The 23,963-nt window shown below is 45.0% G+C and overlaps 2 protein-coding genes across 4 annotated transcripts in view; both read right to left on the bottom strand.

Moving 5' to 3' along the window:
• Window positions 1-5,200, bottom strand: part of CWF19L2 (CWF19 like cell cycle control factor 2) — a 68,152-nt gene extending 62,952 nt beyond the window's left edge. Inside the window, exon 1 of the mRNA XM_081909639.1 lies at window positions 5,051-5,200. Within this exon, the coding sequence (XP_081765765.1) occupies window positions 5,051-5,134 (84 nt within the window). The 5' untranslated portion in view covers window positions 5,135-5,200. The remainder of the gene's footprint in view (window positions 1-5,050) is intronic.
• A 16,151-nt stretch (window positions 5,201-21,351) lies between these two features.
• ALKBH8 (alkB homolog 8, tRNA methyltransferase) overlaps window positions 21,352-23,963 on the bottom strand; it is a 67,026-nt gene continuing 64,414 nt past the window's right edge. For all 3 annotated transcript variants that reach the window (XM_081909804.1, XM_081909805.1, XM_081909806.1), the window contains exon 12: window positions 21,352-22,040. In XM_081909804.1, coding sequence (XP_081765930.1) covers window positions 21,486-22,040 — 555 coding nt within the window. In that variant the 3' untranslated portion in view covers window positions 21,352-21,485. The remainder of the gene's footprint in view (window positions 22,041-23,963) is intronic.

Here is a 23,963-nt window from a genome sequence, read left to right as displayed (position 1 = left end):
CCAGACAGGCATGTGATTTACAACAATCTCATCTGCAACATCGGAGGAGTGAAATTGCTAACACTTGTTTGATACTAGATTGCCCTAGGTGGAGAGGAATAAATAGGCTGGCTGTAAAATATGCTTAATTGCTGCCATGAGCGGGATTCACCTAACCAGCCACATCATTGGAAGCTCTGTGCAAGGACTTCCACTTGCGCAATGGGGCTTTCCTCCCCTCACACCCCAAAATTGGCTTGTGGGGGCTTGGAGAAACCCTAGAATAGCACGTAAGCAGGGAGAAAAGAAGAAGAAGAGGAGGAGGAGTTTGGATTTGCTATCCTGCTTTATCACTACCCGAAGGAGTCTCAAAGCGGCTAACATTCTCCTTTCCCTTCCTCCCCCACAACAAACTCTGTGAGGTGAGTGGGGCTGAGAGACTTCAAAGAAGTGTGACTGGCCCAAGGTCACCCAGCAGCTGCATGTGGAGGAGCGGAGACGCAAACCCGGTTCCGCAGATTACGAGACTACCGCTCTTAACCACTACACCACACTGGCTCTCTCTCTCGAGAGAGAGAGAGAGGACTCATTCCATCTGGCAAGCTACAGTGCTTGCGCAGATAAAACAATGAGAAGAGTGCAATGTTGTATTCCACCCTATGCGATTTTGTACACCAAAAGTTTGCTTTGTAATAATTGGTGGGTTGGGGATTAGATGTCTCCTCGGTATAGTGAGTGGTAACTGCAGAGCAGTTGCGGCAACAATGGGACCACACCACACTCCCCTCCAACTTCTGCACTCTTATCCATCAGAATGCATGCAAGCAACCTGAGACTTCTCCTAAATGGAAGCCCTCGCTGCTCTTCCCTCTTCAGGCCCCTCTTGGCTTTAGGAGACAGAGAGGTGAGGGATGGTGGGGATTTGACTAGCCTGTCACTCACCTGAACAGCCTCTTCCTCCGACATGTCCTGTGTGCTCATCTCCATATCTAATGGCTCTGACCATTCTTTTTCCCCCTCCCTGCCTTGCAGGCAGTGGCAAAGCCCATAAATCACTGTCCTCCTCTCTTGCTGGAAGAAGAGACTCTAGAAACCCCACTGTGCAGGCAGGTGGAAAAACTAGTACATTTTAAAAGCAAAAAAACCCCAGAAAACTGAACACCATTATATTCCATTATTTGGAGGACAAAATGTTAGCTATTTGGGTATGTTCACCTTAGCAAATGAATATAGAAGCCACTCTAGAAAGTTCTTGCGTAAACAGAACGAATGTAACAAAGATGGAGACAAAAGGACACTTTTAAAAATGCTTTCAAAACCCCTTCTCTATGAAATTTCAGTGAAAACCACCATTTTACCACCATTTGGCAGAGGAATATTATGGTCTATTAAATCCTGCACAAAAGCTCCAATATCTCTATGGAGTGAGAGGCATTTTTCATAAAATTATAGCCATATTCCTGAGAGAGTTGACATAGTTTCCAGGAGGCCCTCTTCAACGTTCTCAGAAGCACTGCTAAACCTCACATTTTTCACAAGCAGGATAGAAAAAGAATTTCTAATGCACTTGAAGGAACAGTAAAATACACTACAATTTCTATCTGCTGCAACACTGGCTGAGATACAAAGGGCTCCGAGAAGACCAGTAGCATTTAAAAACAATGATTAAAAGGGTTATTGTGATGCCACACCATATCAAACAAACTGCTTTTAAAACTCCTCTCGCTTTTAAAAATGGTATATCCTGTAAGGCCATGGCAGGTGGGGGGAAATGCTTAAGCCAAAACAGAAGCTAAATCCCTCACAGCCACAAGTAACTAATAGATCTTGAGATCTAAGCTATTGCCTGCTCACACCATAGTTCAATTACAATATAAATAAAAATTAAGTGCAAATACACCACATCTTCTCAAACACGGATCACATATTGAATTCATAAGCAAATCTACAAAGGATTGGCAGAAGGAGAAAACATAGTGACTTGGACTGTCAAACAGGAAGCTTTTAATTACTGGATGATTGGAATTCATTTCTAAGAAATAAACTGTTGTGGGTGAACCTATCAGACAACACAGCGATTCTTCAACAGCTCTTGTTTATTCAGAGGCCAGAACAGAACTGAACTGAAGGGCTCAGTCAGCCTGCTTATATAGAGCTCCAGTACGTTACTGTAGCAACTTTCTAAAACTATCCAATCACTGAACGTTACTTTTGATCCTTCATTTACATAACTATCTACAGTATCCCCCTGCTGGCCCTGGGTGAGAACTTTAGTACATAACATAAACCCCAGGTGCTTTAAGTCTATTTTGTTACTTTTATCTTTACTACTAATCATTTAATTATTTGTTGAATTCTACAGTATTATGCACAATACATGAGAGTCAGGTTGACTGAGCTCTATGGAGATTACCTCCAAGAAACTACACACAAGTACTAGATTAATCTCACGATTTCCTAACTAACAGGCTAAAGCAGATCCTACACAGCTATTTTTTATTTTTGTATGAAACGTCAATTCAAAATGAAACCTGGTCATTGCATTTGTTTCCACAGTAATCAGATACCTTCAGAAAGACTAGTACAGGTGCTGAAAGTGTCTGACAGCACCAGCTGATGCACCCATGATGACATCCCCTCAGGCATCACAACTGTTTTCAAAAAATACTCTGGTAACTGCAATTCTACTAAACCAGTCTCTATTTTGATGCCCCAATCCAAACCAATGAGCTAAACACAACCAAGCATTGTCACTTTCTCTTTCACACATTCTGAACTTCTCCAGGGTAGAAACTCTGTTCCAAATAGCCTTTCCCCAACACAGAAAGGCAATCTGCACTAAAGGATTTTTTAAACTGCCATGTTGCAACATCCCTAGCAATCTTTCTTAGTATTCAGCCCCATGTCACCTTGCATTTATCAGGTATGAAGGCCATTTGTTCAAAGCTGCTTGGATCATGGGTTTTGCATACTGCCATCATTTAAACAAGAAAAAACAAACCAAGGAAACTATTGCTTTTAAGAGCACAACTTTTCTGAAGACAACATCCTTGCATAGTGTTTTCCCACTAACATGTAGCATCACTTATCCCAAATCATGATATTCTGTTTCCCTTCACACCATGGGCTGCCACTAGCAGGAATGGGGAAAACATGAGCTATCACAACATGGAGTAAATAATCCAGCATATTGTGGAAGAGAAGGAGAACTCAACTTGGGAGTGCCTTTTCTACCACTGTAATCCTATACACACCACTGCTTTGCGGCTATACTCGATTCATGAGAAAGGCTTCGGGAGCAAACCCTGAGGAAAAATCTGTAGCTGCTGCCTTTCAGGACATCTTCAGAAGAAAATGCTAAGGAGTAAACCCTACACAGTTCCAAAGTGGAGTCCCTAAGATGGTTGGATGGTGCCTAGTATGCCTCCTTCCAACAATTCCTGCAGTCAAGCTAGAGCCAAATGTATTGCTCTGCTTTCCTTTGAAGCACATCACCAAGGCTGAAAGGGTGGGGACTTGTCCTCTGGGCAGCCCAGGCTTGTGCCCCAGAGAGATCATCTGCAACTGTCATCTGAGGCCCCTCACCATGTGCCGCATCAATGAGAGGTCAGAAGCTGGCAACACAAGAATGGGCATTTTCAGTAGCAGCTCCCCACTTATGGGGAATGCTCCACCCAGGGAGGCTCACCTAGCACCATCTTGATTAATTTTTAGGCAACTGGCAAACCTTTTCTTTTTACCTGGGCTTTTCACCCTTATTTGAAGGGTTTCAGGAACTTGTGACCTCTTTTAATGGGGCAGGTTCCATAAGACCTCTCTTTTATTGGAATAGATTTTTTAAAAGCTTTTTCATTAGTTTGCTTCTTTTAAATAGTTCTAGAAGTAATACTATGCTGTAAGTCACTTTGAGTCACTTTTATGAGTAAAGCAAGTAATAAATATAAATAAAGTTGGATGTCAACATCCCCAGATTCGCTGATGACAGCTCCCAACAGCTTCATATAGATGTGAAACAGAATGTATGACAAGATCAATCTCTACTGAATATCCCCCCCACAAAGGATAAATCCCACAGAACCAACCGACAATCAACCAAAGCTATCCTTATATTGCTTGTGCTTTTCTGAACATTTCCCAGCCCTCCAGCATCCATTCTGAGGTGTGGAAAGTAGTACTGTACACAGCACTTCAAGTTCAGTCACAACATAGACGTGCATGGTGGCATTATGACATCGGTGGCTTTGTTTTTAATCCCTTTCCTAACAATCCTTAACACATAATTCATGTATTTGGTGCGCACGCATTCACCACATTGGACGAAATTATGAAGGGGAGGGGCATTTACAAACAATTTCTTTCACACAAGTAACTTTTGTGTAGGAAAGCTATGTGGTGTACAAAGCAACACTTAGGACCGGTTGAACCTTACGTGGAAATGCACACACAGAAACCACAGAAGTTCAGCCGATAAATGCGCAGGCGATAAACATATAACCTGGCCCTGTGATCTTTGGATGAAGGGTGCTTCCTGAATTCAACTTTAAAAAATGTAAGACCTAAGGATTCATAGATGGAGACAAACATCCTCATGAAGATGTCCTAAATATAAGAGGGCAGCCCACAAAAAACAAACCCGCACCAGTTTTAACTGCCATTGCTCTTCTCCCACCTCCTCACCCAAAGACTCCTGCGGTTTGGGAAGGGTACTCAGAACTACCACAAAGGAGTCCTTAGCCCCACTCCGAGAACTACATTTCCCAGAGTTCTCGGGGATACTTCCTGTAATTTCAGAGTAATTTAAACATGTCTTGCCGTTGCTGTTCCGAAACAGGGAAATGGCCCTATTACCGGGGGGGGGGAGGATTCAAAACAAGGGCTGAAGGGGGGTGAGGGGAGCGAGAACCTCATGTTATTTACACAATAAGGACAAAAAAGGGGTGAAAAACGTCCCGTCGACGCTTGAATGGGGGCGGAGGGAAGAGAGAAAGAGAGGAGGAGGAAGGGGGTTCCTTCAGAAGTGGGGTGAGAACGGGGCCCAGCAACGGGCTGACAAGCCGAGCCGGTCCGTCACCTGCTGTAGCAGCGCCTCGCGGTGGCGGCGCCTCTCTTCCTTGCGCGCCGACAGAGTCCTCTCGCTTTCAAACCCGGACGCCATGCTTGTTAAGGGAAAGCGCCGAGCGCCGCCGTAAAGCAAACCGGGCCCCGCCCCCGCGCTAGTACGCGTGCGCAACCATGTAAAGAAGCGACGTAAAAAAAAGCGAGGGACGGAGGGAGGAGCGAAAGGTTACGTCAATGGTCTCCGCCTCCGCCTCCTCGCGCGTGCTCAGTGTTCCTAGGCGTTGCCATGGAGCCCCTTTTTGCCTCAAGGGCAGCGTTCGAACTGGTGACGTCCTGCAGCTGGATGCAGAGGCGCCACCAGCCTTGGTCAAATGAAGGAAACAGCCCAAGGCTTCATTAGGGAGTTACTGTTTTCCTTTCTCTTTATAAAGAAAGAGAGGGAGATCATCTCAGCGGCATTATTTATTCATTACTATTTGTTACATTTGTTAGTCGCTTTTTTTTCTTGCGCAAGGCAAAACCCAAAGCGACTTGCAACCAAACCAAAAAAACCCTCACATAAATACGTTGAGGCCAAGGAGAAGTGAAATGCATTGAAAACATCCCACCTAATGTTGGACCAAGACTGAAGCGATGTAGATTCAAAACCCCACTTCAACCATGAAGCTCACTAGGGGATATTGGACCTGTTACTCCTTCACCTAACTTGCAGGGCTGTTATTAACATAAGGATGTTCGAAGAGAAGACAAGCATCACAAGAAAATGTCAGCGGGGGGGGGGGGTGGAATCTAGCTTAAATATTTTGAAAGTTTTTCTAGAAAAATAGGTGCCGGTACTCACCATGAAGTTGTTGCAGTAAGTGCCAAACTTTTTAACAACAATAAAAGAGGTGTTGGTGCTGTGTGCCCTTGAGTAACCCCTGAAAGGGTAGCAGTTTCTACAGTGTGTGTCCTTAAAGGTTAACTTTCAAGATATTTAAGCTAGATTTCCCCCTTGACATTTTCTTGTGATGCTTGTCTTCTCTTCAAACACCCTTAGACACGTAACATTACACGTTGAAGTTGCTTCCCACTGCATATTTTAAAAATGATTTCCTCTTAGACACATAATCACAAGGGGGTGGGCACAGAAGTTGGATTAGGCATCTGAGGTCCAGATAATGTAACAGGGCTAATTATATACCATTCCATCGCAGCCACACAAACTTTACTTTCAAGTCCAAGTTGTTCCTTAGAGGTGTGGTTCTGAGCTGGCCAGGTTTTCTTTCTGTCACCCTCCACTGATTCAGGTAACTTATTGCAAGCATTGATCATGGAATCAATGAATTGTAGAGTTGGAAGGGACCTCAAGAGTCATCTAGTCCAACATCTTGCAGTGCTAGGAATCTCAAATAGATCATACATGACAGATGGCTGCTCAACCTCTGCTTAAAAACGTCCAATGAAGGAAAGTCCACAACCTCCCGAGGGAGACCAGTCCAGAGTCAAACAGCTCTTATTACTAGAAAGTTCTTCCTCATGTTTAGTCGGAATCTCCTTTCTTGTAACTTTAAGACATTTGTTTGAGTCCTACCCTCCAGAGCAGGAGAAAACAAGCTTGTTCCATCTTCCTTGTGACAGCCCTTCAGATAGTTGAAGATGGCTATCATATCTCCCCCAGTCTCTTCTTTTCCAGGCTTTTCCAGACAGTGTCATCTGCAAATTTGATGACCATCCCCTCAATTCCTTCATCCAAGTCATTTATAAAGATCTTGAACAACAGTGGGCCCAGGACAGAACCCTGTAGCACCCCACTTGTCAGTTTTTTTCCAGGATAATGCTTTTATTTCCAACATGGAGGAAATCCTAAAGGGAAGGGGTAGCCCCCCCCCCAAATAGCTCAATGAGGATTGAGCATGCTCAGTGTCATGGAATGCCAGCTAACTGTTGGAGTGGAAGACAAAAAAAATGGAGGCAGGGAATAGAAAAGAAAAAAACATGGAAGGTTGCAGAGCTGGCTGATAGGAGCCCAAAACAGAAGCATATTTTGTTGCAGTGCCCTCTTGTAATTACAAATACTGTAGTTGCTTCAATAATCAGCAACATGATGAAGGTTTAAGAGGAGCTGGCCCAGGCTTGTAATAGGATTGCTCTCACTCAAATATTTATCCCACCTATTGCATTTCTAAAATAATATAAAGGGCATTGTCAAGGTGTGAGATGGTTAATCCTACTTATGTCATTTTTGAAGGGGAAAAATGTCCTGCAAGTCTTCCCTCAGGCTCTCTAATAACCATAGGAAAAGCATTTTTAATAATAAAAAAAGATAAAGGGGAGGGAGAGGGCATTATTTCAACTGCCTGCTTTAAAAATCTTGCCTAAGTATAGATTCATGTTTACAAGAGGGTGACGTTTTGCTCACCTTTGCTCTATAATCCTTCCTACTGGGAGGAACAGCCATGTTAATAAAAGACAATGGTCTCCGGTGACATTGCTCCCCATAACTGAACTCCAACAGGGAGGCATTAACCTTTGCAGTGTGAGTCACCATTTCCCATTTAGCTGAGAGTTTTATGTGCTCTCAGCATGAACCACTGGCGATTTCCACAATGAGTGATTGCACATGCCTCCTTCAGTGCCATGCGCAACGTTATTCACAGAAAAGGCAATCATTCTCTTTTTTAAAAAAATAAAAGGCCAGGAGGAAGAAATATTATTCAGTGTCTGCGAGCGGGGGCATTGTGGGGAGCAGCTCCTGCAAAAAGGAAGGTTTCACCAGGGTGTCAAAGGCAGGAGGGAAATGCTTCTCCCTCTTTTTGCTCGGGGAGCTCGTGCTTTGTTTGAGACAATGACGACGAAACCTGAAATTTAATGGGTAAAGCCTGGATATTGCTGTATGAGCTCTCAATCTGAACTCCAGACGTAATTCAGTATTCAGAGAGCAAAAACGCCATAACCCATGAGACAGAAAGTGGTAGGACAGGGTGTTATGGGAAATGGCAGCTCTGGAGACCAAAAATGGGCTCCATCTAATTCTGTTTGTTTCTGAGAATGCTCTGTTTCTCAGATCAGTCTCTTTGCTTTTGAAAATGACCCCTTGGATTCAACTGGGGCTATTTTATGTCTTGACCAAAATAAAAATAAAAAATAGAGTTAGTCTATTGAGAAATCATGGGACGGGGGTGGCGCTGTGGGTTAAACTACTGAGCCTAGGGCTTGCCGATCAGAAGGTTGGTGGTTTGAATCCCTGCGATGGAGTGAGCTCCTGTTGCTCGGTTCCTACTCCTGCCAACCTAGCAGTTCACAGAAGCATGTAGATAAATAGGTACTGTTCCAGCGAGAAGGTAAACTGTGTTTCCGGGCGCTGCTCTGGTTTGCCAGAAGCGGCTTAGTAATGCTGGCCACATGACCCGGAAGCTGTACACCAGCTCCCTCGGCCAATAAAGTGAGATGAGCGCCGCAACCCCAGGCCACAACTGGACCTAATGGTCAGGGGTCCCTTTACCTTTACTGAGAAATCATACGAACAACCAAAAACCACCCAGCTCCCCTGCTTTGCACATTGCTGGACACGTGAGCTCTAGTTCCATGGTAAAGCAACAGCATTGCATGCAGAAAGCACCAGGCTCAGTTCTCAGCATCTCCAGGTAGGGCAGGGAGAAATCCCTGCCTGAAACCCTAGAGAGCCGCTCTCAGTCAGTGTAGACAATACTTAGCTGGGTGGCCCAATGATCTAACTTGCATAAGGCAGCTCCCTATGTTCCTATGAGTGGGGAATCTGTGCTAGCAAGCCCCAAAAAATGAACAAAACTGGTGGCTGGCCCTCTCCCATTTTTTTCTGTGTTAGTGCATGTGTTGAAGATGTACAAAGCAGGAGGAGGAGGAGGTGAAGTGGTGCACACTTTTTTATTACCATTGGGTGATATTCAACTAAATTGTTGTCCTAGTGAAAGGACTGGCGCTAGTGCAAATGGGTTCCCCCCCTTCCCTTTCCTCTTGTGCATACCCTCAACCCAGCCACAAAATTTCCTTTTGTGGCTGGGAGGCGTGGGCAAACCCAGAATAGGTTTAGGAAGTGTATACAGGGGAGGAAAGAGGGAGATCATTCCATTGCACAAGGAAAATCCTTGCACCGATAGAAAAATCTGCTTAATGCTATGTTGAATACAACCCATTATCCTTGCAATCATTGCTCCCTTCCTTTCTTACTTTCTATCTTTCTTTTTTTCTTTCTTTCTTTCTTTCCTGCCTCCCTATAAATACCTAACCCTCCATTTTGTCCACTTTGAAGCAAGTGAAGCACGATTGAGGCATTTGCTTTGGTAGAAGTTTGTTATTACACAATTCCAGTGGCAAAACATTTTTTTAAAAAAAAATTAAGGTGTGGATGCACAGGTAAGCAGATACCTGCCTACATCCCCACAATGGAGTTTGGGTTTCTGGAACTGCTGGATACTCATTTTTAAATGAATGAATGAAGGTGCGCAGAAAATGAATTGGAAGGTGGGGAAGTGATAATTGATGGGACAGGACAAGATTATACCATGTGAATACATCCCATCAAGCCCTGTCCCCTAGCATAGACACGAAACATCAAGATGGATATAAAATTGAATGTTAACGTGGGTGGACAAAAGTGCAGAAGAGTCTACAGGAAAAAATGGATCTGTGTACATACATATTAGTGCCCCATTATGGTCCCAACTAGACAGACCTTCTGTACCAGTAAGAGTTGAATCAAAGGGGGAGAAACCTGCCTAATATGGCTTATCCTGTCATTGCAAAAGCTACACCTGGTGAAATTTTTCCTTTCTGTGCAAAATGTAGACACACAAATCCTCTTTGGGTCCAGAGCAAGGAACCTCACATGTTGACATCCAGACACTATTGTGCCAGGAGCTTTAAGAAAAGCAAGTTCAGGTCCTTCAACTTTGTAATTGTTAGGCTGTTTATGGTCAGCTGCAGGGAAACGCACTATTGCGGGAGAGACCATAGATTGAAGTGGCTGAATTGTTTAAAGCCTTCAGCAGCAAAAACATTTTTGAAATACACACAGTTTCATTTTATGCGTCACCGATTGTGAGAAATGTGTGTGAGTCTCAGGCGCTGCTATGCACACAAGAGTGCGAGGCCAACATCTTCACAATCCAGAGGGCAGGACCTGATACGTAAATGCCTCCACTGTAACATTTAAACAGATGGATTAAAATTTCACACACCAGATGGTTTCAGATAGTCATTGTTAGGGAATAACGCTAACAGCCCTGTATCAGGTTTTTAACATAATCTCTGTGCTAGGATAGATATTTAGCCATAAAGAAATCTACAAAGTTCACACCAGAAAAAAATATACCCTAGAACATTTACCCAGCAAGCAGAATTTCCTCTTATTTAATTGGTTTTTGTTTTTCTCTAATCATCCCTTAAGGATCCACTTACCTGGGAGTAACTCCCATTGAACTTAAGGGAGCTTACTTTTGAACAGATGTGTGTTAGATTCAGCAATGCAGTTCCAACTTCAGTTCTTGTAGTTTTCTATGTGAGGATACAAGAATATGAGGAATTGCTATTAATTTCTGTATCTCTTGTTGAAAGGCAACCCTATACATGGGTACCCCATCTTCCTTTGTTTATTGGGATCAGCAGCCTATCTAAAAAGAAACTTACCTGTGTAGGGTTACCTGTTAAATGGGTGTCATGTCCTAGTTCCTACACATGCCGCATTAAATATAATGCCTTAATATGATGCATTACACATTAATTATACCAGCAGAGGATGCACCCTGGGTATGGGTTCATAGTGTTCTAATCACTATTTTTTTTTTTTTTTTTGCAAACCATACTCGCCTATCAATCAGATGGCATTACTACAATGGGCTAGTGACAGCTGGTGTGCAGGACTTGGGGACTTCAAAGCATCATATCAGCTGGTGTCATTGAGCTGCCAGGTGATTGACAGGTGAGCAGCCCTGCCCACCTCTCAAATTTGGTCCACAAGGCCAATTCTGATAAGGTTCTGGCCCATGTAGTCATCCCTGCTGTATGCACAGGGACCAATTTAAGTAGGATCATCTAACATTTTAATTCATGGAGTGTAAAATGTGTCTCCTGTAAAGGCTAGAACTACCAGGAATGGTATTCATGCAAACCAAGTCAAGGTGCAGTCAGACAGCTGAGTGTCAGGACCTTCAGGACCATGGAAAGCTCCCTTGCAGAATAAGGTTCTGAATTAGGCTGAATGTAGATTCTTCAGATGTTAACTAGGAATGTTGCTCCAGCACGAGTCAGGAGCTGACCAACTTCATGAAGTCCTGCAGACATTGATTGATGTAAATTATAACCCGCTCTTATTGTTCACACAATCCCAGAGCAAGAAACAACATAAAAAATAAAACAAAACAAAATTTAATGTAATGCAACTTCATATAAAATCAAACAATGTGCTAACAATATAAGCCATGTGAGTGACACCCCTTAGGCTAAATACTTGGGTGAACAGCCATGTTTTTTAACCTGGCATCAGATCCCTATTAGTGTTGGTGCTGGTCACAGCTGAGATAGGAGTTGAGGGGCCACTGTTGAGAATGCCCTCTGGCTAGTCACTACATGCTACATCTCAGAGAACTGCAGAACTGTGGGAATGGCATCCCCCAATGACCTCAAAGCCTGGGCAGGCATATAAGGAAGCAGGCAATCTTTCAGCTACATGGGTTCCAAGCACTATTTCCCTAGAGAAATCCCAGGTATGATGGCCTGGGATTCGGACTCGGAGGCTGAACCTGAGGAATCCCAGCCTGCACAGGATTCCCTGCCTCCAGAACCAGCTGAGCCAGGGCTGGGGCTTGAGCCTGAAGGGTCCTCACCTGTGCTGGATCATCAGGTGCAGGCACCAGCTGAGTCTGCTCTGGCTCCTGAGGTGATGGAGGACCCATTGCCTGCAGGTGCTCCATTCTCAGCCCCGTCAGGGGAAGCTGAGGTTGCCTCTAGGTCCAGTAACCCTCCAGCCTCTCCTGAGCTGCAGAGGCTCAGGGCAGAGAGGCGGAGTGCTCGCCTCCAGGCCAGGAGAGGCGAGTCACCTGTGGGCCAGGGCCACCCTATGCCTCGGGGCAGATAAAAGCCAGCCCCAGTCCCAGGTTGCAGGAGCAACATTGTTGGTAGCCAGTTCCTGCCTGCACCTTGTCCTGCTTTTCTGCCAGTGCTCCTGACCTCACTCGACTCCCTGCCTTGGACCCAGCTTCAGCTTTGATGGATAGCCTCCATACCACACCCTCGACCTTGGACTGGACTCGGACCTTGCCTCACGGTTAACCCACGCGACCAGCACAATAGGTGAGTACTCTGACGGTGATGAAGTGCCTCCTGCAGCTTGAACATGACAAGGTAAAGGAGGAAGCCATTCTGCTGTAGAAGGTGGTTCTGGGTCCAAGGACAGAGCTACATTATTGGGAGCCAGGGAAGATCTTTCAGACTGCTAGGCTTTTACCTCCATTGAAGCCTCTATTGGGGTCATCATTTTGGAGCCTCCCTACTGGGGAGTTTAAGGGATCCAATCAAGTCCACCTGGGGAGTCTTTGGAGCTCTCCTCTGACCAATAGTGGTCAGGGTCTTACACCATGAAACTATGGATCTGGCTTCTACTGTCAGCTATGACAGATGGAGTTCCACCTTGGAGGCCACCTAAGTCAACCTGAGATCTTGCAAGAAGCTCTTCCCCCCACCCCTGTGAAAGTCAGCAATTGGGGGGTGGGTCCTTGCTTGGATTTGGCTATGATAATATATTTAAAGTTTTTTCTTTTTTTAAAAAAAGATACAGTGCAATAAATGAGAAGCTGTATATGCAGAACTAGGCCTAGAAGCTGTATATTAATTAACAGTGCAATTTGATTATCTGTGCAACAGAATGAAATTATGGCTCTTGTTAATGACATAAGGCTCTTGCTAATGGGATAATTCCAGATAAGTGAATCAGTATGCTCATCAAATTAACACAGTGATGGACGACCTGTCCTTTCCCACAGCATGTTGTGAAACATAGCACTGGCCTACAAACAAAGTGGCAAGGAAAATAATGAATTATTATTATTATTACTATTAATTGAATTTACATACCGCCCTATACCCGGGGGTCTCAGGGCAGTTCACAGAATAAAATCAAGATATAAAACCACAAAATACATAATAAAAACAAAAACAACCCAATACCCCCCTACCCCATATAATGTGATTGACTTGCAACACCAGTTAACAACAATACCTGCTCACCTCAGTTCCCCTAGCGGTGAGAGGTTCCAGGGCAACCCTGCAAGGTTTGTTGATTGATTGATTGATTCTACATATAAATTTTTCTTTTACAAAAAAGTAATCTCACAGCAACTTGCAATAGAACACATTCAAAACCAATACTGTACCACTGTACCACTGACTGCTATTCAAGCAAGAACACCAGCAAGGGAAAAGATAGACCTGGCCTAAAACTGGGGATAAATGCCCACTTTATAGGTGATTGCAGCATAAGAGCATCCTGCTGGTCAATGGTCCATCTAGTCCAACATCCTGTTCTAAAATTGGCCAACCAGATGCCTGTGAGAAGCTCTCAAGCAGGATCTGAACCCAACAGTACACTTTCGCCTCCTGGGGTTTCCAGCAGTGAAGATGTCTTTGTCTTTGTCCTGAATGTTCCAATATCTAGCTTCACTGGATGGTCCCAGGTTCTAGTATTACGTAAGAGGGAGCAAAACGTATTTCTGCTCATTTTCTCCAAACCATGCATTGCTTTACACCCTTCTATTGCGTGTCCTTTCCCTTCCCCACCTTGCCTTTCTTCGAAACTAAAATGTCACAAATGTTGCACAAATGTTCTGTTCATTTTGGCTGCTCCTTTCTGCAACTTTCTCAGTTTCGGAAGATTTCCAGGAGGTGCGTTTGACAATATATAGCCCTCCCCTCCTCACAGAAGCTGGCTGGATACTTCTGGAACCTACCACCAATAAGGGTCTTGATGTTCTACAGATCCTCCCCACCAATCCTGCCTGGCTGTGAAGAAGACTTTACCACTGTAGACTGCAGGTGGTTAGGACTGTCTTTCTGAATGCTCCTCTTTGTTAATAATATTAAAAGAAGAGGAGGAGGAGAAGGAGACAAGAAAGAAAGTGAGCACAGCAGGGTGTGCCAGCTCTCTTGTGGAAGGAAGCTTTAGCTTATACAGAAGAATTACCGTACATGTGTGGTTTCCCCCCTGCAGCCAGAAATGTCTCTCCACCACCTCATTTCGCTGCATGTGTGACAATGAACTTTGCAAGCAATACTGTCGTAATGAACCATCACTATCATTTTGCTTTCGTTACGTTAGAAAGGTCATCCCAGAATTCATAAACAAGCTGCACCATTTATCTGAATTTCAGCTAATCCAAATGTTGTCCTTCTTACTTCATATTTCAGAGTTTGCTTGGCAGAGTACTTTATCTAAATTTTTGAGTGCTTAGGCCTTGTTCATGCCAACCTGAGCCTTTTAATGGGATCTGCAGTCAGAGGCACCAATGCTCCTGAGTACTAGTTGCTGGAAACCACAGGAGGGCAGAGTGCTCTTGTCTTCGGGTTCTGCATGAGCGTTTTCCATAGGCCACTGTGAGAACAGGATGTCGGACAAGATGGGCCATTGGCCTGATCCAGCAGGTAGTTCTTAGGTTCTTATGCTTTATTTTTTACTTCTATTATCTTGTCTGGCTGTTATATGGGGCTGACTACTTCTCAGCTGGTGGAACGTGGGTGGCGCTGAGGGTTAAACCACAGAGCCTAGGGCTTGCCGATCAGAAGGTCGGCGGTTCGAATCCCCTCAACGGGGTGAGCTCCCTTTGCTTGGTCCCTAGCAGCTTGGTCCCTAGCAGTTCGAAAGCACGTCAAAGTGCAAGTAGATAAATAGGTACCGCTTAGTCATGCTGGCCACATGACCCGGAAGCTGTAAACCAGCGCCCTCGGCCAATAAAGTGAGATGAGTGCCCAAACCCAGAGTCAGTCACAACTGGACCTAACAGTCAGGAGTCCATTTACCTTTATCTCTCTCTAACATTTTTGTTTTTAAGTTGCACCTGCTGACTTCTGCATATCAAGCTTCTGTTTGAAGCACAAAATCAGATAGCATGAGGGTTTTTTAAATGGTTGGAGAATGCAGATGTACATAATCTAAAACCCAGTTTACCCATAGAGTTCCAATTGCCATCACAAACTACTGGGCAATTCTGCATCTTTCCCAGGCAGGGCCATACTAAATCGTTGATTTTCATAGTGACACCGGGTTTTGCACAAAAGTGTGCAAGGGTTTCCAGAATCAGCCCCCGATGTCCCTTTTCAGCCTCTAGCTAGAACTTCCGCGGACATTTGCAACTGTCTGTTTCTAACCTACTTGAGCAGCCTCTCGGTTTCCCGCTGCCATGCAGAGTGATGGCTGTGCTTCTGTGCTATATTTAATAATTACCATGGTCATTTATTTTAATTGCTCCCATCTCTGTTCCCATTCCACTGGGCTGACTCCATTTAATTGGCTGCCATTTGTCTCAGCTTCCCACTGTCATGCTCATTTATCTGGTGCCATTAACCCACAGCGGCTGCAGCGGCTGCATTAACCCAGTTTTCTCTTTGCACCTTCTCCTGGCCTCCCTGCTCTTCTGCTGGCTAGTGCCTCACCTTATAATGTGCAGCTCTCTTTCACCTTCAACAAAGGTCTACCCACCCTCCCCACTTCCCCTTTCTCCACCAGGTAGTGAATTTTCCCATTCTCCTCCATTGGCAACTTTTTATTCTCATAAATTTATACACACCACTCAGTCTAAGAGGGCAGTGCAGGGCCTTTCCCTGGGGGGAAAAAAGGAAAGGCTATTCAGAGGGAATGTTCTATGTATTTATTTCATTTATTGATTTATTAAGGGGCACCCCGGGATACAGGTGGTGCTGTGGGTTAAACCACAGAGCCTAGGGCTTGCCGATCAGAAGGTTGGCGGTTCAAATCCCTGTGACGGGGTGAGCTCCCGTTGTTCAGTCCCTGCTCCTGCCAACCTAGCAGTTCGAAAGCACATCAGAGTGCAAGTAGATAAATAGGTACCACTCCAGCGGGAAGGTAAATGGCGTTTCCGTGCGCTGCTCTGGTTCGCCAGAAGCGGCTTAGTCATGCTGGCCACATGACCCGGAAGCTGTATGCTGGCTCCCTTGGCCAATAAAGCGAGATGAGCGCCGCAACCCAAGAGTCTGCCATGACTGGAACCTAATGGTCAGGGGTCCCTTTACCTTTTTAAGGGGCACCCCAATAACTCAGACCTGGCAGCAATGTATGAATGATCTTGTACCCTTTCCCTGGTCATCAAAAGCCAGGTTTGTCCCTGTTAAAAGCAAGAATGGCGACCCATGACTTAAGACCATCGACCCAGTTTCTTCTGAACTAAGCCAATGTCGGAGAGCCTGGAGAAGTCTACTCCAATGAGGTGCTGTGCAGGCATCACTGAACTCCCAACTCCCATCACCCCTGAGTGTTGGCTATGCTAGCTGGGGCTGCTGGGATTTGTAGTCCAAAACTTCTGGAGGACACCAGGTTGGGAGAAGCTGGCCTAAAAACTTGGAGGAATCTGGTATATGACTCATGTTTAGCATGTAGGTGTAGAAGTTTCATTTTCAGCCAAGTGAAATAAGCTTATACGGTTTGCAAATAAGAGCTCGCAGCCTCCACTCCCAAACTCTTCAGGTTCTCTTCGAGTGCTTAAGAAAAGCTGAATATAATCAAACAAACAGTTTGGTTAATTCACATTAAACAGTTTGGTTAATTCACATCGTTTGCTTCACATCAGGGGAAAGCTGCCCAATGGAAATCAATGTCTGCATTTTAAAAACTGTTATTGCAAAGCTTTGTAAATATTATAAATTACAATAGTCACTATCCTCTGCCTGAACTCCTTAAATGATGTGCAACAATCAAGGAACATATTTCATGTATTACTTTTATTTTCATCTCTTGTCTGTTAAAAACACACACACATAGTTTGTTCAAAAAGCTAAAAAAAATGCAATTAAAGAGAAGCCACAGAAAAAATATTATAAATAATGCAGCATTATTGCTGTTATCATTGCTTTCTTCCTGGAGGTGCCTAACTAGTCTATCTCTTCCCCTTCGTTCTTCCTTAGTTATCAACTGCACTTTCCTTGGGAGACACCCCCCCACACACACACAACTTAAGTCCACTGACATTGCAGGGTATGAAATACTTTTCAGCCCTAGGGCATCTTACCTTTTTGGGCAATCTTCCAGGGTCCCATGTCAGTGACGGGCAGGGCCAGGGGCAGAGTGATGATGGTAAATTTTACCTTTTCACAGCTGCTTAGCTCCTGCACACCCTTACGCAACTCTCTTATTCCCCAATGCAGACAAGCAAGTGGCATTATCAAAGTTCAAGGACAATTTTCACCTAGTCAGAAACTAATACTCTACAGTTCAAACTCCCCATGAAGGTCTCCTTTGTTCTCTTAGAATGGCAATGGCTCCCACCTGGGAGGTGGCAAAACTGAGTTTCGGCAAGTTCCAGCTGGAAAAAAGCCCTATGTTTACTTGTGTTTTTCCTTATATTTTTATCCTGGGAACTGCCCTGAGATCTTGGGATGCAAGGCGCTTTATAAAGCTAATAACAACAACCAACCACAACATTAAATTAGGGCAGGCAAGAGGGTTGATTGGATGCATCTGGCCTGGAAAGACCTGGGAGGCCGCATTTGGGCCTCAAACTTGAGATTCCCCACTTCCGCCTGATTGCTAAAATATGACAATAGCAAGGAGCAACAGCAGTGGGGCCAGGAGATTGTGGGGTTGCACTGTGGGCCTTAACAGATGCCTCATAAAGCTGACCCCTGATGGAAAGTCCTGAGGCTGTTCAGCCTCGTGGGTGAAATCAGTATTTCCTGAGATAAGGCAATACCTCACAATTCTAGGCCATTTGTGTTTGTTTGACTGATTGGATGTGTCCCTTCTTCTCCCCCCCCCTCCCCCGTGCACTGTTCTGGGGGGTTCTCCCAACCCTCCAGATCAAATATGGGTATTTGAGGGGGGCAGGAGATGCTGTTCCTTTATTGATCCGATTTGGATGAGGAGTAAATAAATGGTTCAAAACCTACAAACCCCCACCCCCACGTATGCCTCCTTGATTTTTTTTTAAATTTTCGGTTGCTCATGAGATTGGAAATTTTCAAGGTGCCGAGAAGGCCAAAAGGTATTTTATTAGTCCCATTCGATAAAAGGTCAGAGAGGAATATAGACTTGCACACAGCTGCATCTGAGTGGAACAGCTCACATTTTACATGCAAGGAATCTGAGGTTTGATTCCAGGGTAGGACACTATTTGTTTAGAAATATGATTGCAGGGTACAACCTCTTTAAATATATATGAAATTTGTGTGTGTGTGTGTGTGTATCTACACAATTCCACATTACAGGCAAACTTAATGAGGATTCTGTGTGGCTACATTTGAAATTCAAACTACGTGATGTCGGCAGCAGGGCCCTAATTTATTTCTGTTTTCTCAGAGAGACAAAACACGCAAGCATAATCTGGAGATAATTAGGGGGAAAGCATTATAGGAATTCTACCAGGAGACATATATTTCTGAAATGCTTGGTTGGTGCCGCCAGTTTCACCCTCTCTCCCTTCCCCTTTCATCCTGCCTATAAAGCCATTGTTTCGGCACCTGCAGCCAAAAAGACCCACATAGATTATGATCCTTCGACTGGTGAAATCACATCTTCTGATTTAAGTTTCCACAGCATCCAAAAAACGTATTTTTAAGACCGCTCGCTGAAGAAATTTGCAAAAATTAATTTTCACCCCCTAAAATGACACACCATATTATGTATTGAGATTGTGTTATCCATTGATACAAGTTCGTTGGCTGCTTGGAGGGGCACCATGTAGGTGTCACCACCAACATGGCACCACCACTTTGGTGGTGTTTCTGTGGAAGTTCCCCCGCTGTTTGAGGATTTTCCAGTTGTGTGTTTTTCCCCTCCCCTCCCAGAGTGGATATTGGATAGGCAGGCCGTTCCACTGGTGTAGCAGCTGAGTATCTCCAATGTGACTATAGTATTGCTTGACCAGTGTGCTTTATATTGCCATTTGCATTGTGTTGTGGTTGAGTTGTCTGCTATGTCATTCTGGCAATCTCGCTGGGCCTTGCAAATGCATTTGCAATAATGAAAGCAAATGCAAAGGAAAGTAATTGGTTATTGATTTACCCTCAGGGCTATAAGCACGCAGTCTTAAAGCCAATGAGAATTCCTATCCACCCACACATTCTCAGGGTTAGGAGAGAGACAAATATTCTCCTCACCCCAACATGAGACAGCGTCAAAGAGACGAGCTGAGGATTCTCAAGGTAGCTCAAGCTATCACATATTTCCTGCCCAGCGCTGGACATCTCCAAGACATCAGTTTCTCTTACTTTGGCGCACAGATGTGTTTACACCTACACTTACAAACCTCAGCAATTTATTCCCGTGTTAATGTCAGCAATAAAGCACCTGTTCATCCACTTTAATTGGCAAGAGCCTGTGAGAATCATGGCAAAGAGATACCCCGAGAGCACCCCACATACCTCAGCTGAGCCAAGTAGTCTAAGAAGCTGTTAGGTGTTGACCTACTTTTGAGATGGGCTGCAGCTGGGGGTCCAGTTAGCTCCATGTAAAGGAAGACTAGAAAGCCAGTAGCTGGGGTAGAGGTCAGGCAGACATGAGGAGCAAAGGGATCAGAGATAAGAGATGTGTTTGTAGAACAGCTAGGGGTCAGGTGCCAGAACAGGTAGGCCAAGACTGAAGGGTCAGAGTCAAGGACAGAGACATGCAAAAGGCTGAGTTTCAAGGAAGGATGACAGCACTAAAGGGACCAGAAGTAGATGGCAGGCATTCGTCACAGTCTCAGCAAACTGTCAGGAAGAGGAAGCGGCAACATCTTAACACTCAAGATGCTTAGGCTGATAAGGTGGCTTGGCCAAAAAAGGCTTTATAGCAACAGATGTGTCTAAGTGGACTTGGGAGGATCAGCTGACAGCATTTGAGCTAAAACTGCAGCCTAGAGGGCGCACGGGGATGCGGGTGGCGCTGTGGGTTAAACCACAGAGCCTAGGGCTTGCTGATCAGAATGTCGGCAGTTCGAATCCCCACGACGGGGTGAGCTCGCGTTGCTCGGTCCCTGCTCCTGCCAACCTAGCAGTTCAAAAGCACGAAGTGCAAGTAGATAAATAGGTACCACTCCGGCGGGAAGGTAAACGGAGTTTCCGTGCGCTGCTCTGGTTCGCCAGAAGTGTCTTAGTCATGATGGCCACATGACCTGGAAGCTGTACGCCAGCTCCCTCAGCCAATAAAGAGAGATGAGCGCCGCAACCCCAGAGTCAGTCATGACTGGACCTAATGGTCAAGGGTCCCTTTACCTTTAGAGGGTGCGCACACACACACAGCCTATTCTGCCTGGCCTCAGGAGGACTGGTGGTGCAAGAGGTAAGGAGCTGGAGAGCAGGGGCTGGATATCATGGTTCGAGACCTGATTGGTGCCTTACAGAAACCTTAGACCCCTGCCTCTTTTAACACAGCCCTCAATCCATTGCATTCCATCTAAAGAATAAAATGTCAGGCTTACAAAGATTGTGGAAGGTAATGGGAACATTGCTGAGAACCAGAGATGAAAATTAAATCACTGTAAAGAGTTGGGGAACATTTGTACATAAGGAAACTGGGGAAATGAGCCAATAACTGTGCTGAACATTATGGTCTCTTGTGATTCTGGATTAGTTTAAAGTTTATAAGTCTCTGCTTATATTGCCTTTTTTAATGGGTTCTTCTGTTTGTTTTTTTCTACTTGCCAACGCTACTTAACTTTATATAATTAACTTTTACATTCAGGACAAACATTTGCTCTTATGCTCTTTCCATGAAACTTCACAATCCATTCTCCTCAACCTCCTCTGATTTCTTGAGCACCCATTCATTTATTTATACAGTTCCAAAACCACCATTTTACTTTATTTTTATTTTCTTTACTGTCCTAGACAATCCACAATTCACTTTAGGCCCATTTTCTGTTATTCAGCATCTTGTCTTACTCTGCTGGTTGACTCAAGTTACAGATGCTGCATTTAGTGACAAGTCCTGATTCAACTGTGTGTTCATGCAGCCGCTGGGGCTGTGCTTGTTAAGGGGGGTAAACTGCCTTGAGTACCTCAGTGTAGAAAGGATACCAAATTTAATAAGAGAAATGAAATATACGTGGTTGGTAAAGCCCGAGCAAGATACAAGTCCCTAATCCCAGCAATACTGTAAAAAAACAATATTTTATAAACATAAAGCCACGGCTAAAAGCCAGATGCCGCCCAGATACCCTTTTGCAACCAAATATTTATGTCAAATACACTCCCTTTCCACTTTGGCAGCCTGCAAGGTTTTTGTTGATAAGTTACTGCTTTTCAAGAACTACACACCAGTTCCCTTGGTCATAGTAACTCTCTTGCACCTCTATGCAATCTAGCCTCTTGCAGAGCGTTTCCAGTTCTCCTTTGGAGAAGACATGGTAATAACGGTGAAATATGGGACTAAGTTCCTGCGAGTCTGCAGAGCATCCCACAGGCTGGTGAGACTGGACATGCCTGGATTTCTTCTTCATGCCATCTTTCAGGTGCCAAGGGACCAGCAAGTCTTGGGAGCCAAAGGATGTTCTGTTGGTATGAACGGGCAGTTTGGCATGAACAGCCTGGTTTGCATCGCAACAACTGTTCCTGATATGACCGGTGCCCCGGTTGGGGTCCACTGAACTTTGGCAATCACTGTCGCCCGTTTCCTCTACTGTGTCACTGCTGAGCTCTTCCGACGCACGACCACTGGCTCTTTTTTCTTTCAGGTATTTAGACTTCTGGTTCTTATATTCCTGTTCCATAGCCCAGACATAAATGAGGGCTCTTCCACCCGGCCTCAGCAGCCGGACTAATTCACAGAGAGCGGCCAACCTTCTCTCCTGGTCAAGGGAAAAGCAGATCAAGTCAGTCCGAAGGTTAACAGCAGCAGGACTGCAAGTGAGAGCAAGGCCTCGAGTGCAGCAAAGGAAAACTGATGTGCTCTAGTGGTTTATATAATCAGGAACACCTGTACTGCTCTTTATCTGTTTATTTGGTAAAATAATTTTTTTCCTGCTCTGTAATACCCAAAGCAATTATCAAGCTCCATTTAAACGTTGTTGTTTTGCTCTTAAAAGACTGCTTATGCTTGCCATTTTTCTGATTGCTTGCTCAAATGAAAAAGGAGCAACCAACATCACAGATGTAAGCACATTGCTGTAAGGTGTGCCTAAGTAAGAAAAAAAGGAATAACAACTGGTGCCTAAATCTGGATGTTTCATAACAAGACAATCCATAATCTGGGCCCTGGCTCTTCTATGCAAGAAGGGTTTGCTCCTCCCACCTGCCAATGGCATCTCAGATGGTGGTAGGATACAGAACAGGACTCCTCCCCTAAGAACTGGAGTGTGTGCACAGGTTCATATGGGCAGAAGTAGCCCTTCAGGTATCCAACGCCAAACCTTGGGCACCATAGCTTTCTGTATGCTGAAACGTGTGTTTGTTGCATATAGGAGCCATCCTAGACCCAAGACGCTGGAGTAAAGCAAGCTGGCATAAATAAAGCAGCTGACTGAGCCAGCCTAAGCCTGGAAGAGGGGAAACAAGAACTTAAGACGGGGTTTGAGTGACACCACCTTTTCTGCTGGTTTAATTTATGCTAGGTGGCCGGGTCTCATGACCATTTTGAACAGGCTTAGGGGTTAGGTAAAGGTAAAAGGACCCCTGACTATTAGGTCCAGTCGCGGACGACTCTGGGGTTGCGGCGCTCATCTCGCTTTACTGGCCGAGGGAGCCAGCGTACAGCTTCCGGGTCATGTGGCCAGCATGACTAAGCCGCTTCTGGCGAACCAGAGTAGTGCACAGAAATGCCGTTTACCTTCCCGCCGGAGCGGCACCTATTTATCTACTTGCACTCTGATGTGCTTTCGAACTGCTAGGTTGGCAGGAGCAGGGACCAAGCAACGGGAGCTCACCCCGTCATGGGGATTCAAACTGCCGACCTTCTGATCAGCAAGCCCTGGGCTCTATGGTTAGGGCTGGGCAATAGATCATCCAAAACCGGTTTGAAGTCCATATCAGCTTCATAGTTTTTGACCTGGCAATATATCGCAAATTATGATGTGTGTGTGTGTGCGCGCGCTATGCAAAAATCACAATGTGGGAAAAACCATGAAGCCAGATAATGCCTCTACATAGTTCCATCCTTATTTCAGACGTTGTAATATATCAGTATATCACAATGTTCAGCTGGTGATATATTGTGATGTTGAAAATCAGGTATCGCCCAGCCCTACTTAAGATCCAGCCTTAGTCGCCCCCTCCACACATCCTTTTTAGGGCTTACGATGGCTTAAGATCCACCAGGCTCAACTCAGCCAGCTGGGCCCTTGCTAAGCCTGGATGGGGAAGATACCTCTGGCTGAGCCAAGAATGGGGTGTTATGCCAATGTAGCCTGGCTGCACCAGAAACCTCCCAGCTCAGCCAGAGACCCATTGGATGGATCCTAACCCTGCCCACCCTGGTTCATCTGGCTATAGGATGGCTCTTTTAGCCAGCTAATGGCTGAGAAGTTAAACATGGGTGTCCTGATAGCCTAGCCCCACCCATCATCGGAAAAGAACGTGCAACGGAAACCAGCTCATATTGGCTGAAAGCCAAAGTGGATGATGGGTCTTGGCCAAGACCCCTGGGAAGCTGCTGTCCTTTGGAAGAGACAGCGCTGGGATAGATGGACCCAGTACAGGCGTACCTTGGTTCTCGAACGTAATCCATTCCAGAAGTCCATTCAGCTTCTGAAAATGTTCGAAAACCACGCCGCGGC

Source organism: Podarcis melisellensis (assembly GCF_964234715.1).
Source record: "Podarcis melisellensis genome assembly, chromosome: 4".
NCBI classification, from domain to species: Eukaryota; Metazoa; Chordata; class Lepidosauria; order Squamata; family Lacertidae; genus Podarcis; species Podarcis melisellensis.
This window is presented reverse-complemented; position numbering and strand designations above follow the sequence as displayed.